Below are 15802 nucleotides of genomic sequence, written 5' to 3'. Positions count from 1 at the left end.
AGGGCTTTGCACTTTGAAAAGCAGTGTTTTGCACCTGCAGGGCCCTAATTTGGGTTTGTAAATTCTGAAGGGCATCTATCAAGCCCAACAAGGGGATATTAGCTTTTGTAGAATCCATCCTAGAAAAGGAAGCTACCCCTTTTTATTTTGAGCTGCTCAAACTGTCACAGACTGGGGCATGGGTAGTCATGCCTAGTGGTCAGAGCTGGAGTCAGGCCCCATGAGTCAGAGCCAATGGTCAAAATCAGAGTCAGAAACCAGGAACTGAGCAGGGAAGCAAGGCTGGTACAGAAGCAATCACAATTGCAGGCATAAGCATTGGCCAACCGTCGGCCAAATGCTACTGCTGGGCTTAAGAGCATGTCTGTTGGTTCCTCCAGCCATTGGTCAAGCTGGCCAATCAGATGATTCAGCTGCAAGTCTTCCATTGCTCACTAGGGAGGTGGAACTACTTGGTCCCTGTCTCAGATGCAAGCCCAAATTCTATACAGTTTTAAGGCAACAACATTAACAGGACAAAGATCCTTTTCTCTTGTGCATGAACTAAAAATGAAGGCTGAACAGTGATAAATGCAGAATGCATGACAAGCAGAATTACTACTATGTAGTTTTCTTAAATGCTTTTCATGAATTGTCATCTTGAAAAGATTTGTGAAAACCTGTGTGTGTGTTAGAGAGGATTCAAATCAAAACACGATTCAGTTTTAGTTTTACAGTAAAAATCAGCATTCCTCCAACACAAAAGAATACTCATATTACCTGATAGCTGTCATTCAAGAATAAGTTCAATGGGGATAGTACAAGTTGCAGCATAGTCTCCCTAAATCCTTTTTTCATCTCAAAACACAATCTTTCCAAGAAAGCAGTAGGGCATTCAGGACCATCCGTGCTGCTGTGCTAAAATTAATCAACATATCCTGTTGTGAGAAGTTGCAGATACACAAAACCACTGAGACTGTCAGAAAAACCTCTGCAGAATGTGACAGTTTTCCTGTGCTTGATGAAAAAGTCTGTGACTTTAAACGCCATTTAATATCAATTTACATAGGCTTCTCTAATCTACAGTTTGAACTGTGCAGGGGAACGCTTACACACACAGTCCCATGGTCCCATTAAAATTAATGGGGCTCCATAAAGGTCTGCCTGCACAGATCAGATTGCAGGATTAGTGAGATGCCCTGTTGATTTAGAGAGCAATCATTATGCCTGATGAAAAATGACTATCAACTACATGGAACTCTACTCTTCATTAAATACAAAATGCATTTACACAAGAATTATCTAATTCTGACTCAAACAGCAAAAGCCGCCAAGTATCAAATTTCTGCATTCATTTACCTATTATATTATGGAAAAAAATTCATAATTTAACTCAAAACCCACCAATGATAGGATAGAACTTAAGAGTTTCGTAAAACACTTGGCTTCACACATACTGCAGTATAGCCTATAATTTTTAAATGCATATCAGTTTTACTATACTTCATAAAATATTTTAAAGAAATTAAGAAGTACTTGGTTTCCCATGATGACCAAGGTTCCCAACAGCTTACCACTGGTAGCCGTCCATGCACTTTGTACACATTAACGAGTACAGTAATGTCCCAAGGGCGCAAGGTTAGGGGATGAACTGGTTTGGCTGAACTCTCACTTCCCTTTTTGTCATTCTCCAATCCAACTGCTGTCCACCCAGAGCTTGAAGATGTTGACATTGACAGGACAGGGCTTGAAATGACTTCTTCAAAATCTGTGTACATGTCATCTTCTCCAAAATAATTTTCCTGGGAAGTGAATTATTGCAGTCATCATTAAAGAAGGTGAACTGTGTCATTAGCAACACAACATGCAACACAAATCCATGCTTATCCTATACCTGAGTCCTACCCCCTCTCGCCCCCCTTATAAGCACTAAGGCTTTAATTCTACAAAACACTGAAGCCTGGGTGTAACTTTGGTCATAACACTAATTAGAATAGGATCACTCCAGTGAGCGAAGTTAAGCACTTGGTTATGTGCTTTGCAGGAGCAGGGTCTTACAGCATTGTCTTCGAAAGCAACCTCAACCTAGCTATACTAAATTTTACTTTCAGTACTGTGATACAAATACCTGGTTGGAAGTAGAGCCCTGCAGTGGGACCGGGATCCCACAGGTTCCGCAAGACCCACTGCCATAAAAGTGGGAGCAAGATAAAAATTCAAGAAACAATGCAGGTCGGAGTGGCTATTGTGGGGCGAGATGAGAGATGGATTAAAATAATAGTTTTCCCATGCAGCAAACACCACGAATGTTCCAGCTACAGCCGCCGCTTTCTAGCTGCCCAACTCTGACGGCAGCACCGCCACCAGCAGCAACACAGAAGGGAGCTATCGCGGGATCTCCTTGCCTGTGCCTGGGGATGGTGATGCATGGGGACCCATTCCCTTTGCATGATGATGCATGGGCTCTCCAGCCATTTGTGTGGAGGGTTAGAGGTTTCCCTTCCCCACACAAAGAGATTAGGAGACGCAGGGGCTGCTCATCCCCTTTTAGGTATGCCTGAGGACTCTGATCCCTATCGATGGGTGAGTTGGGAGGGTATGGGGTTCCGATCCCATTACACAGGGGTGCATGGAGTGGGTGCTGGTGGAGAGACATCTGCTGAGAGTAGCACTTCAAGCCATTGCTGGGACCATTTTAGAGCTCTGCAACAGGACTGGTATCCTGCAAATCCTGCTGCCATAATAGCGGGAGCAGAACAAAAAATCAAGAGAAAAAGCGGGAGCAGGTGGGAGTGGGAGTGAAAATTGTGAAATGGGACAGGAGCAAGATTTTAAAAAAAAAAAAAAAGCATTCAGGCACCAGGCTATAGGTACAGATATTTATATTTATTTATTTATTTTATAATGTACAGCCTACAGCGATCAGACATGAACAACAGTCATCCAATACCTCTTCCCAGACACATCTATTGTTGCAAGTTTTACATGCCTGCAGGATATCAGAAGTTCACAAATTCATCCTCTTGGGTCAAACATTCACTTTGCTTCTAAGCCAATCTCCACTCAATTAACTCAGACAGAAATAACTATTGTCAAATTCTTTTGGGAAGCCTGAACCCCATTATATGAGAGATTTCCTACATTTTATTTATAAAGTGCGTCAGACCCAGATTTTTAAAAGTTATGTGTGGGATTTTTTTTTAGAAAAAGATAAGAAATGCTGTGGATAAGTAAAGCAAGTTAACAAGTTAGGTACTTCAAGGAGGGGTTCTGGACAACAAAAGGTTACTACTAAATGACATTTTCATGCTAACTAAGTACTTTGGGGAGAGGTGCTGGACTGAGCATCCTGAGGAGTGAAGTCCTCTTTTTAGCCACAGAATGGTCATGGCATATGCATAAGTAATGCTACCTCACTCACTCTGGAAGAGGCCACTCTAGGAATAAAATAATTCAATCTCCATGTATAGCCAATCTCTGGCCCCAACACTGTCAAGAATGTTCCAATTAATGTCAACTGTGGTGATGGTTTTCGAACTGTACATACTCGTCAATTGGGAACCAGACTGAGTCCAAACGTACTTCACACTGGCCACCAGTCTTCAGCTTTGCAAGGATATTTTTGTCATTAATAATCTGGGCTAGATTTGAATTAATAACCACGTGATCAAGATATCTATATCCAATTACTATTCCCCTGAGTCACAAAATATACAATTTAATTTTTAGAAAAAGACAGCCAGAATTTTTTTTTCAATGGAGGAATTAATTCTCCCCCACCGCCGTCATTTAAATAAATATTGCAAGGGGGGGGGGGAAAGCCATTTAAATGTCTGAGATTTACCTTCATCCTATAAGAAGTAATACAATTAATGACCAGGTTGAGGAGCAAATGAGGATAATTTTTCAAAATTCAAATGTGTACACTAAAATGTTATATATTTAGTTGTATCCCTCTGTCCTCACCCTTCATGTCACTTGCCTTCTAAGACCTCAATCCAAGCGTGTGAGACAATGTCAAGTAAATCATAAAGAGGCACTATCTAATATAAAGAAGGAAAATAGACTAATATCCTCCAAACCCTTGAAAAAGGCCTGCATAAAAGGCATATTCCAAAGCCTGACCTGGGACATGCAATATAATTCAATTATACTAGTTCTTTCTAAAGTGGTTTATGCATTAAAATGCTATACAATGCACTCAAAATAAGAAGCTTTCACCTCAGAAGCTTCTAGGGTTACCAGATTTCTCAATTTTATTGGGACAGTCCCGATTTTGGGGTCTTTTTCTTCTATAAGCTCCTATTACCTCCCACCTCCATCCCGATTTTTCACACTTGCTGTCTGGTCACCCTAGAACTCCCCCCTTCTTTTTTTTTTTTTTTGGAACAGTCACTTAAATTATTTCCTAATTTCAGAGGACATTTCTCTGCCGGAGCTGAATGTTGTGACAGAGACAGAACTGGCAGAAGTATGTTAAGGAAGGACCAGTAGAGGGTATCAAAAATACTGGAGAACTTCCTGCTAGTCTCTCTCATAGAGGATACAAAGTGCTACAAGCATCCATTACAAATTGGTGAACTGAAGAAACAGAATGCTCCACATTAAAGGGATTCACAGCTAGAAGAACTGAAAGTCATATTAAACTCTGAAAAATATATATGCAGCTGAAACCTCCCACATACAGAATCCATGAACATAAACTGAAAATTTAAAAAAAAAAAAAACCCAACCATATCACACAAAAGTCATTAAGAAGCAAGTACTAACAAAAAAGAAGACGGTACATTGCCAACAAAGTTGGACAAAAAGAATCTAAGTATAAATGACAAAAATACTAGCAAGTATAACAAATGGGAACACTTGGAAAGACTGTCATTCATTTAAATTTTCAAAGAGTATTTCAGTAGTTTTAGAAGATAGTTTTAGAAGACCCAAGCACTTGCATTCCCCATATTATGACATAATATTGCTTATAAATATCATAGGAGTTCAGCCTTATCAGAGGAAGCTTCCTCCAGAGAACAAGAGTTCTGAGAAAGGGGAAACTATCATATGAATCTCTGGAGTTTTACAGTAACAAGGCCAGAATGAAAACTTCCTATCATGCCACACCTTATGTGGATGCTACAGTATAAATATAACATGAGATGGGGAAGATTTTTCAAAAGCACTTCGTATTAGTCTAATTCTACTCCCACCACATCCAATGGTTAAACTCCCACTGACTTCAATGAGAGCACAGCTAAGCAGGTGAGCACTTTTTAAAGTCCCACCTAAAATTCATAATTTACACAAATGTCCAAAATTCTCTTCCAGTCTATGTAAGTGTCCCAGAACAGCCAAGAAAGTTGATTACTTAAAAGGTCTTGCAATTTACCCCGGTCTCAGAAAACTCCCCCTGCTCTGCCATGCAATGAAAGCCTCCTAAAAGAACTGATCATAGAGCCAACCTGCTTTACTCCAAGCAAATTTCTGAGCAAATGAACATTTCCTAATCAAGTGAGATTCACATGTTCACTTCCTTCCCTTTTACCCCAGAAAGACAACAACAATACCCGCTCTACCTTCATTTCCCCTATAACAGTTGTTCTCAACCTTTCCAGACTACTGTACCCCTTTAGGAGGCTGATTTGTCTTGCATACCCTAAGTTTCACCTCACTTAAAAAGTGCTTGCTTAAAAAAAAAAAAATCAAACAAAAATACAAAAGTTCACAGCACACTACTACTGAAAAATTGCTTACTTTCTCATTTTTACCATACAATTATAAAATTAATCGTGCCCCTCAGGTTGAGAAACAATGATTAGTAAAAAGAACACGAGTACTTGTGGCACCTTAGAGGCTAACAAATTTATTAGAGCATAAGCTTTCATGGGCTACAGCCCACTTCATTGGATGCATAGAATGGAACACATAGTAAGAATTATACATACAGCTAAGCCGGTGAGCACTTAGCTCTCTGTGTGTGTGTGTGTGTGTGTGTGTGTGTGTGTGTGTGTGTGTGTGTATATATATATATATATAATATATTTTTTTTTGCGGATACAGACTAACATGGCTGCTACTCTGAAACCAATGATTAGTAATAATATAAAACAGTATAAACAAGTTATTGTCTGTATGAAATTTTAGTTTGTACTGACTTCACTAGTGCTTTTCCTGTAGCCTGCTGTAAAACTAGACAACTATTTAGGCAAGTTGACATACCCCCAGAAGACTTCTGCATACCCCCAGAGGTATGTGTACCCTTGATTGAGAATCACTGCCCTAGAAGAAGGCGCAGCCACAAAGAAGAGGGAGGAAATGGAAGCATTTTAAAATGCAAAAGTTAATATCCAAGAAAATAAATGAAAATATTCTATTTTATATGTCCTTGGAGGATATGTCTTCAAAGTTTTAATTTACTCTAATATTTTACCACCTACTGTGCATCACTATAGACATTTCAAAGATTTCAATATACTGCAGAAACCAGGCATCTCTAAAGAAATGCTGTCCCTAAGCAGAACCCTGTGTATGCTGAGTCCAAGTTCTGCAAAGATACCTAAAAAAAAAATTAAGGATGCTAATTAAACATCTGTTTATAGTGTAATTTGGTAGCTCAGTTTGAATACCAAAAACCAACATCGAAGATCTCATTAAATTAACAGTTAAGGCTGAAATGATCCTTTCACGCTCCCTGCTATGCAAACATATAGCAGCATCCAGTAAGACACTAATCACTCCCTGTTCAAAGAGTCAGACAATACCTATGTGCAACACTGACAGACCCTAGTCGTCATCAGACGGGATTGAATTTTGGGCCTCTGGAGCTTAAAGTGCATGAGCCTCTACTGCATGAGCTAAAAGCCAACTGGCTGTTAGCTAAGGCTGTAGAGCGAACTCTCAACTTTCTAGTCTCGGTGCCACCAGATGGGACAGAACACTACACCCAGAAGGTGTGTGGGTTATATATGCACAATGGGGACTAGTTAATGATGCACTATCAGCCTTAACTTTGAATTTCCTGGATTTTTTGTCAAGGTAAAAAGGAATCCAGAAAATCTACTAGGCCGAAACAACAACACCCCACATATACAGACTCTCTCTCAGTCACTCACAAGCAAGATAGTACAATATAAATTTTCACCCTGTGAGTTTGCAATGAGTGCAATACTCGTAAGTAACAAAGTCACAAGTGAATTATGTAAACTGAAATAAGTGCTGATACAAATCTTTATTCCGTATCATGTATCCTACACATAAGGTATTTTCCACCGAATGCATCCGATGAAGTGAGCTGTAGCTCACGAAAGCTTATGCTCAAATAAATTTGTTAGTCTCTAAGGTGCCACAAGTACTCCTTTTCTTTTTTGCGAATACAGACTAACACGGCTGCTACTCTGAAACCTGCTATAAGACACATGGTTACAGAAAAGCTATTTAAGGCATTTTCTAGTGTTTAAAAATATATATATATATATTGGGACTGTTTTGTATCCTCTGCCTGTCAAGCTAGATGCCTTAGTCCAAGTGTAGAGGGCGCATGAGAGAGATGAAAGCACCTAAAAATAACCTCTTTTCTATACTTAAAATGTCACTTTTTTAGATTGACCTGTTTAGTTCATGTGTGGCTTGAGTAATACAACTATTGCAAACACATACCAACAAAAACCTTTATACCACACTAGACTATCAAGTACTCTCTGTCAGTCACATGGCTGTCATCGCCAATATTATACTACACACCCATTAGAAAAAACACCACTAAGTTACTAGTTTTTATTTGGGACAGAGGACTTCATGGTTTTTATTTGTTTAACACTAAAAAGAGATTCTGCATGGGACTGCTCTTATTGTAAGTAAGCTGTATTTTATCTGATTAAACTTGACCATGCTTGAGTACGGTTAATTTCAATTAAATGCAAAAAAGCTTTGCTTCTGTTCTGGAAAAAACAAGGTTCTCAGCAACTTATGAGAAGACCTTGTTATAAGCAAGTGCCACAATTCCAAAAAATTAAGCTTGTTCTCTTACAGGGTATTTGCTGCTTTATAAAATCGGAGTGGTTTGAACTTCTAATCATGTTAAATATTTCTTCCCTACTTATCAGAATGGTGAGTAGTACTTTTCGTCATACCTTTATAAACAGAAAGGCATTTAGTAGAGGTCCATACAGGGTTATCTGAGAATCTGGGGAGACTTCCAGTTCCACATGTAGCTTATCAGGTGGAAGTTCCGAGGGATCAATAGGAAGCCGAGTTGAGGCTGTGGGAGAGGAAATGAATCTATCGGCTGTCTTCTGTGATGGCCTTAGTACAGATAACATAGTTTCTTCCATTTCTGACACTTAGGAATAAACAAAAAAGGTAAATCTTTCGAATTTACTTGTGAATTTCTGCAAATGAACATTAAGTTAGAACAGATTTGTAGCTTTCCAGTGTGGGTGGCTATCAGACAACTGATATTTCTATAATGTATAATAAATACATTTCTCCAAGCAAACAATGAAAAAACAAACAATTTTAACAGAGTATAAAATGTTTTATTCAACAGCTACTGTGCACAAGAGAGCCAATATCTTTAAGTTAAATTATGGAAAAAAAATATTGTGTATTATTCTTTTCTCTCACTTTTAAAGTAAAATTGGTGTGACTTTCAGTTACATGGGTATTCGGTTTCCCACAACCATGCAGCTATTGCAAAAGAACAGGGAATAAAAAGACAGGTATATTGTAATAGAACATATTACAAATAGATATCTATATTGATGACATTGTGGGCCTAAACTTGCTCCCATGGAACAACAGAAATATTGCAAAGTTGGGAAATGTATAGTTTATTTCCCACCCCTTCTTTTTAATTCAGAGGATGGTGTGGATGGAGTTGTCTTATGGTTTGGGAATTGGGGTTAAACAGACAAGGAAAAAAGAAAAAAGTCATTAACTTTTGGGCTTGTAACGCTTTGCTCTGGAGCTACAAGTTTCTGCTGGGAAGGCCTGTAAATTCCTTGCTTCAAAAGAAATAAGCTTGCAGCTCTCCCAGTGTAGTTTCTAAGACTCAGTGTGTACTGAACTATTTTAACTATGCACATGTATCCAGTGCATCTTTTAAGGACACACCTTAAACTCAACTTGATTTTCTACTGTGAATACTCAGTATTTAATTTAAAAATGGCCATTATTTGGTTACATGTCATGATGAGAAAACAGATTATATAGAAGATGCATCTCTTTCTTACCCAATAGATTTATTCCGTGTCTATTCAGAATTTTAACTGACTTGTCAGAAAATAAAAATTTACTATTTTTTTTTTTTTACTCCCATTAGCACTATAGACCTAGTATAGCTCTAGACAAGTGACCTGGATTCTCTTCTCATGGAGGGACTTATCTCTAATCTTGGAGTACTTAAACCCCTGCAGTGCTTTTTAAAACCTACCTTGGCCCGATTAAAATTACTTCTAAAAATCACCTTCCTGACTCATCATTATGACACCATTCCATACTCGGACATTTCACTTGCTCTCACTTTACTACCATATCAATGACACACTTCTTAACCTTACTTAAGCCCATTTTATAACTTGCCCCTTAAGATTATCACTTTATCTTGGAGCTTATTGTATGCCCCCTCAAACCAATAATTCCAAATTTCCCCTCTCCATTTACCTCCCCTACTCCCACAAGCACCTTCACAGGTTCATCCTTGCCAACACTTATGTATGAAATATCTTCCTTTAATCAATCTGTAGCACTCCTAACCCATCCTCTTGGTTCACTTCTACTATAAACTATATATCTATAGTAAATTGCCAGCTCAAAATGGCAACACTGATAGCCAGCACATTCCTGTTTTTAAACCTACTTCCATCTCTATCTATAAAGGTACAATACTGTAAGAGCTGATTACTACAAAATTACCTAAAGAATAGAAAGACTGCTTGGAAAACCAACCACCAGGCAAAATTAATGTACCCCATAATACTGTCTTCCACACATCAAGAAATTTTTGGATTTGTGAAATGACTAATTTAGCAGAAGTGCTCTATTTGTTAGGTAAAGGGCAAGGTTAGATTAACAAGTTTGAACAAGTCTAATGCATTGTTACCTGCTTTTCACTTAGAGAAATGATGCATCTTCTTAAAATTTGAAATTGAAAACCACGCTTTTGATTAAACTGGTTCAACTCAAAGATTGACACTTTTGGGCTTGTTTAACCCCACTTGACAAGAACTGATAGTCTGTGTAACCCAAAAGCTTAATACTGTAGCATTGGATTTCTTTTTTCCAGGGTAGGGGGAAGTATCAATAGGGAGGAGACATGGATATTAAAATAGATACTCTGTCGATGCACACGTGCAGAGTAGGGCAATTCAGTTAGAAGGACCCAGAAACTTTCAGACTATGTGTGGGAGCTAACCGAAAAGCTCTGCATGTCCTGAAGCTATATATGAAGTTTTCATTGTGGGCAACCCACCTGGCAGGTCATACTCTAGGTACCCTTGAGAGCTGAGCTATAGTGCAGGGCAGAAAGGTTATAAATGTAAGTGTTACAGATGGTACAGTGGACACAGCACTGATTGATACAGGACCAAGAGTTGTCTACTATGACGGGGGGGGCCCAATCCCTGTACCACTTTGGATACAGATCAGTACTATTCTAGCTTTATTTACTAGGGCAGTCCTCCACTAGGATAACATTTGGTCCACCGCAATGTGTTTTATGGACCTAGAGGAAGGGCTTGGTGGGGGGGGGGGCATTTGTCACCAACAGAGCCTTACATTTGGCTATCAGCTAACTGCTCTAAACTGGGATTCTGTCAGAGAGAGAGAGAGAGAGAGAGAGAGAGAGAGAGAGAGAGAAAATGGGGCAGCACTTAGTGAAATGAGGGTTTGGGCATTCTTGCCTGACTTATAAGTCTTGGCAGGACTTATGGGGAGAAGATGGTATCCTATAGAAAGAGAACCTTATAGAGATTCAGGAAATTGATATTTTATATGCTGATCCCAATCCCTGTACCACTTTGGATACAGGATGCAGACTTCTGTTTCAACAGCAACTGTGAGGATCCCTCAGTTATTGAGCCAAAAGCTGGAATGCTGTTAGCTATGGAGATCCTCAGGCTGTTTGTTTTGCTGATGGGGTTCTGAAATGTCTCAAACTCTGAAGAGTCCAGGTGACACACTGCATATTAGGGCCACACTATTAAGAAGAAGAAATCATCTCAGAGAAGATCAGGGGGAAAATGTGTTTTGATGTGTGCACTGAAGCATAGAAAAATTTTATGTTAAAACATCATATTTTAATGTTTGTAAGAGAAGCAAAAGGGGGAAGTTTGTAGATAGAACACCAGTAGATTTATTCTCCAATAGCTTTTGCTTAAAAATTATTCATAGTATTGCAAACACTATTTACAATGTGTTTTTTGTGCATTAAATGTTTGTTCTACTTTCTCTTTGAAAATTGACTGGGAATTAACAACATCCGTTTACCGTGGTTTTACACACAATAGCCCTGAGGTCTAACTCTGTGTAATGCTTTTGACAAGTCCTGAAAAGATGGAACTCTACCCTGTGCTTAGTAAAGAGTTACGCTGGGGTCCAGGAAGAAGGAGAATGTAAAGTTATTCAGAATATTGCCTGCCCATCACCATGGCCCCATTACCTCTGCATGCTTTCAATTTCTTTGGTGCAAACTACAATTTTAAATCAAAATGACCATACTAAGTCACAGCTTTTTTTGCAATCACTCTTAAAATACAACAGAAATGAAGTGACACTTACATGATTGCTTCAACTGTTCATCTGCCTTCTGTGGATAAATTGGATGCCAAGTGTAGTCAATTGTGAATGTAACACTTGGTACAGTCCAGCATTCAACCCATCCAGCCCTATCCGAAAGAAAGATATTTTTAAAAGTACCCATTGTTTCATTTTTTCCTATTGCATACAAAAAGACAACAGAACTAATAATATTCTACTCCAAACACAAATATACAAGGAGCTAATATATATTCCATGAGATAACAGAACTCACTCTTCTTGAGTAATATTCCTCCACTTGGGCTTGCCTGTTTTTTGACCACTTTGACATTCAGCCGAAATACAGGATTCAGGACTTATTTTATTAGGATGATAATCTTTCACCAACATAAAGAGAGAATATTTACTAGGATGGCAATCTGGTAGAAATAAATGAAGATCGACATCTTCTCCCTACAAATGAAATATTAACAATATTCATAAAATGAACTCAAAGTACTATTTGTACGGTTCTATCCATCAGTATACCCACTTTATACGCAGATGAACTGCATGCAGCGAGGAGATGCAAGGTCCTGATTTTCAGAAGTGCTGAACACTCAGCTCCCACTGATTTCAACTGGAATCAGAGGTGTTCAGAACTTCTGAAAAGAATCATGCTCCAAGTGACTTGCTCATGGCCATATAGCACATCCAGGAATAGAACACAGGAGTCATGATTTCTAGTCACATTTTCTGATTTCCCCTCTAGAGCACACTGACACATTAATGTCCTTTTGATCATAAAACCTCAAAAATGTAATATTTAATTCAAGTCCCCAAAACCCTAGGATCTGAAGATTTCAAATTCTAATTACTACTACTAATAATACTAATAATAATAATTCACACTTACATCACTGCTCATAAAAAGTTTCCAAGTATTTTTAAACATTAATTAAACTTCATAAGATTAAGTATTATCTCTGTTCTGCAAATACAAACTAACATTCAGAGACATTTAAGAAACTTGATCAGGGTCACTCAGAAAATTACTGGATGAGTCAAAGAAAGAATCCATGAATTTTAAATACAGTTCTCTATTAGACTATGTGCTTCCCAAAGATATTTTAACAAGATGCTTAACTTCTGGACATAATGAGACTACTCAAACACTTAAAATTAAGCACACGCATAAATCTTTTCAGAATATGGGTATATGACCTAATCTTGCAAGCGGTATACCCATGAGTTTAGTTACTCCCAAATAAAAAACCATTATCACTGAAAAATATTTGTTAAGATTCATCTTCATTTACATATGAAAATTTTTGAATACCAAAAATCCAAGTATCAGGAAAATAAGCTTTCATACTAAACAAGTTTTCAAAGAATACAGTCATAAATACAAAACAATATCTGAAATCAAAGGAATAGAACAGCAAGATTATTTTGAGCTGGCTAAAGCAGTGCGGTTTCCCTTGGAGAAGAGCACTCTTTCTGGGGACTGAAAGCATATAAAAGTTATGTCACTAAAATACTACATTTAGTTTCCCGGGAAGATGGAGTTACCTTCTAAGTGCCTTCTGATCACCAATAAATAAAATAAACTTGCAGTCAGTGTCCTAAGATATATATTAATCTTAGATGGAAGTAGCTGGTCATTAGGGGCTAAAGGAACTAAGCTCTACTAGTACCACCACAATTGTGTACTGTGGCCAATTTACTACAAAGTGTAAAATCAGTGGCAGCCATTGGGAACATCCCAGACCTTGGAGTCTGTGGTACACCTGAAATCCACAGGGGGTCATCAGGTCCTGCAGCACATGCAAGCAGCAATAAAGAGGAAGCATGGAACAAGGACTTCTGCAGGGCTGCTTCAAATCAACTGTATATGCTCCATGCTCTTCCAGACCCAGCAATAAGTTGGAAGGTTTCAGAAATAGGTGAGGAGATTCCTGATGGTGGGATGTGAAGTAGAAGAGGGAAGGTTTCTGAGTTGTGAAGAGGTTAGGTAGGAAGGAAGAGGGGAGTTTCTCAGACTGGTGTGGCGTATTTCTGAGCAAGTGGGGTTTAAATTGAAGAAAGATGAGGTTTTGAGTCGGAATGATGGTGGATTGAGCAGAATTAAGTGGCTGGGGAGCACATGCATTAGTAGATGAAGTGGTGTGGGCAGAGACAGAGGGAACTAGGAAGAAACAATAAAAGGGTGACAGTTGTATAAACAGTTTTCCCACCCGCTCCTATCAAGTTTCAGAGCTTTTCATTCCGAAGGGAAAGAGGCATCCCTTTTTCCTCTCATTTCCCCACCAGATTCTCTTCATCTCCACCCCCCGACCTGCCCACCCCGATTTTCCATTTTGAAAATATAGTCAATCTGAAGAGGATGGGGAAATTGCTATCTGCAACCCCAACTATTGTGTCACCAGTTAGAAGCAAGCTTCTTGATAGACCTCGTAAATGCTTAAGAGAAAAATACGAGATAGCCCTATTTCAAAATCAGATTTAATACAGAACTTCACAAGAGAGCAATAACAGCATTTAAGAAAGATGAGAAATAAGACAAATCAACAAGGTACAGATTTTATGCAGTATACTGTTAATTTTTTTCCCCCTAACTCAACTAGCTAAAATTTAAGAGCCTCACATTTTAATTAGCTTAACTGGGGCAAAAGCATTACTTTCTTAGAACTGCTTTGTGGCGGGAATTAAAAATAAAATTAACAATAATTACCTTGTATAACTCTTAGTTAAGAGATTTCTAACAGAGTAGAAAAATACTATTTGAACCCTACAGAAACCAAAAAAGTTGCACAAAATCAGATCTGGTCTCCAATGAACCCTTTTCTTAGTTTAATGAAGTTCTATCATATTGTGCTGTAAAAATATTTACAAATATTTTATATAAGAGATGGGCAAGTTTAATCAGAAGACAAAAAATTTCAGGGGGCACATTTGCAGCACAGTATGTGTGGATTTAACCAAATTATTTCCATTAACATTAATGGACATGGACAGCTGAATCCCCCACCACTGATTAACCCTATAGGTAGGTGAAAAAAACACCCAAACATTTATATATTACATAATTTTCTAAAACTATGTTAAAAGACCATCAAGGTTGCAAAATCCAGTGTTCAGAAGTTAAGAAATGTCAGAATTAAGGCTTCTCATGTGACATTTATTCAGCCCTTTTGTGTACATGCATTATTACAGTCTTTAGTTACATGATCATGCTATTTTTCACAAAATAACACCTGCCTCATCCAATTTTTTTTTTTTTAAACATTCCACATTCAAAAGTACGACTTTACACTCTGTATAATGTTCAAACCCTGCACTGAATACAAAACTGTTAGTTTCTTCATAGGGTTTCTATGCTGCTCTCACTATGCTGCTTCATAAACTTCAATGAATTTATCTTTGCAACACTCTGAGATTAGGACACATTCATATTCCTATAACTGAAGCACAGATTAATTCCAAAATTATCCATTCATTTTGGGTGCCCAATCTGAGATACCTATGGCCTGATTTTTCAGAGTACCTAGCATTATATAACAAATATATTCAAAGTACAGCTCCAATCAATTTCAGTTGCAGTTGTAAGCACTCAGCACATCTACAAATCTGGCAGCAGCTGTCTCAGAATGGGCACCCAGGAAATGAGGAACAAAACAATAGTGGCCAACCGTGAACACTTTGATTTAAATAACTTGCCCACTGTGTCAGAAGAACACGGTGACAGAGGCAGGGATAGAATCAAATTCAACATTCAAATTCCAATATATTCAACTGCCTTAATCATAAGGCCATCCTCGGTTCATTTACCACATACTTTGTAGCTTCTGTAACAAATAAATCAAAAAGGTCTTACAGACAACAGCGGCATTCACTACACTGCCCTGATTCACTGCCATAGCACAATCCATCCTATAAACTGAATGAGGCAGGGGCCTTGCTGAAAAAAATAAGTGATTGTGTACTTAAATAAGGTATCAATGTATACACACAAGAAGGAAGCAAAGTAAGTTTTCATAGGCTTTGCCAAATTTGGATATATTTTCATAGGGAAGGCAAAAGGCACATCTCTGGCACA

General features: G+C 38.2%; 1 protein-coding gene across 2 annotated transcripts in view; it reads right to left on the bottom strand.

Annotated features, from left to right (window-relative positions):
• The window catches only part of KIAA1109 (KIAA1109 ortholog), a 222900-nt gene that overhangs the window by 129080 nt on the left and 78018 nt on the right, over nucleotides 1-15802 (bottom strand). For both annotated transcript variants that reach the window (XM_038398596.2, XM_043513096.1), the window contains exons 18-22: nucleotides 11999-12177; nucleotides 11746-11852; nucleotides 8100-8308; nucleotides 1554-1781; nucleotides 760-897 (exon numbers count right to left, since the gene is read on the bottom strand). In XM_038398596.2, coding sequence (XP_038254524.1) covers nucleotides 760-897; nucleotides 1554-1781; nucleotides 8100-8308; nucleotides 11746-11852; nucleotides 11999-12177 — 861 coding nt within the window. The remainder of the gene's footprint in view (nucleotides 1-759; nucleotides 898-1553; nucleotides 1782-8099; nucleotides 8309-11745; nucleotides 11853-11998; nucleotides 12178-15802) is intronic.

Source organism: Dermochelys coriacea, chromosome 4, assembly GCF_009764565.3.
Source record: "Dermochelys coriacea isolate rDerCor1 chromosome 4, rDerCor1.pri.v4, whole genome shotgun sequence".
NCBI classification, from domain to species: Eukaryota; Metazoa; Chordata; order Testudines; family Dermochelyidae; genus Dermochelys; species Dermochelys coriacea.
The sequence above is the reverse complement of the archived record's forward strand: the minus strand, read 5'-3'. Positions and strand labels throughout refer to the sequence as shown.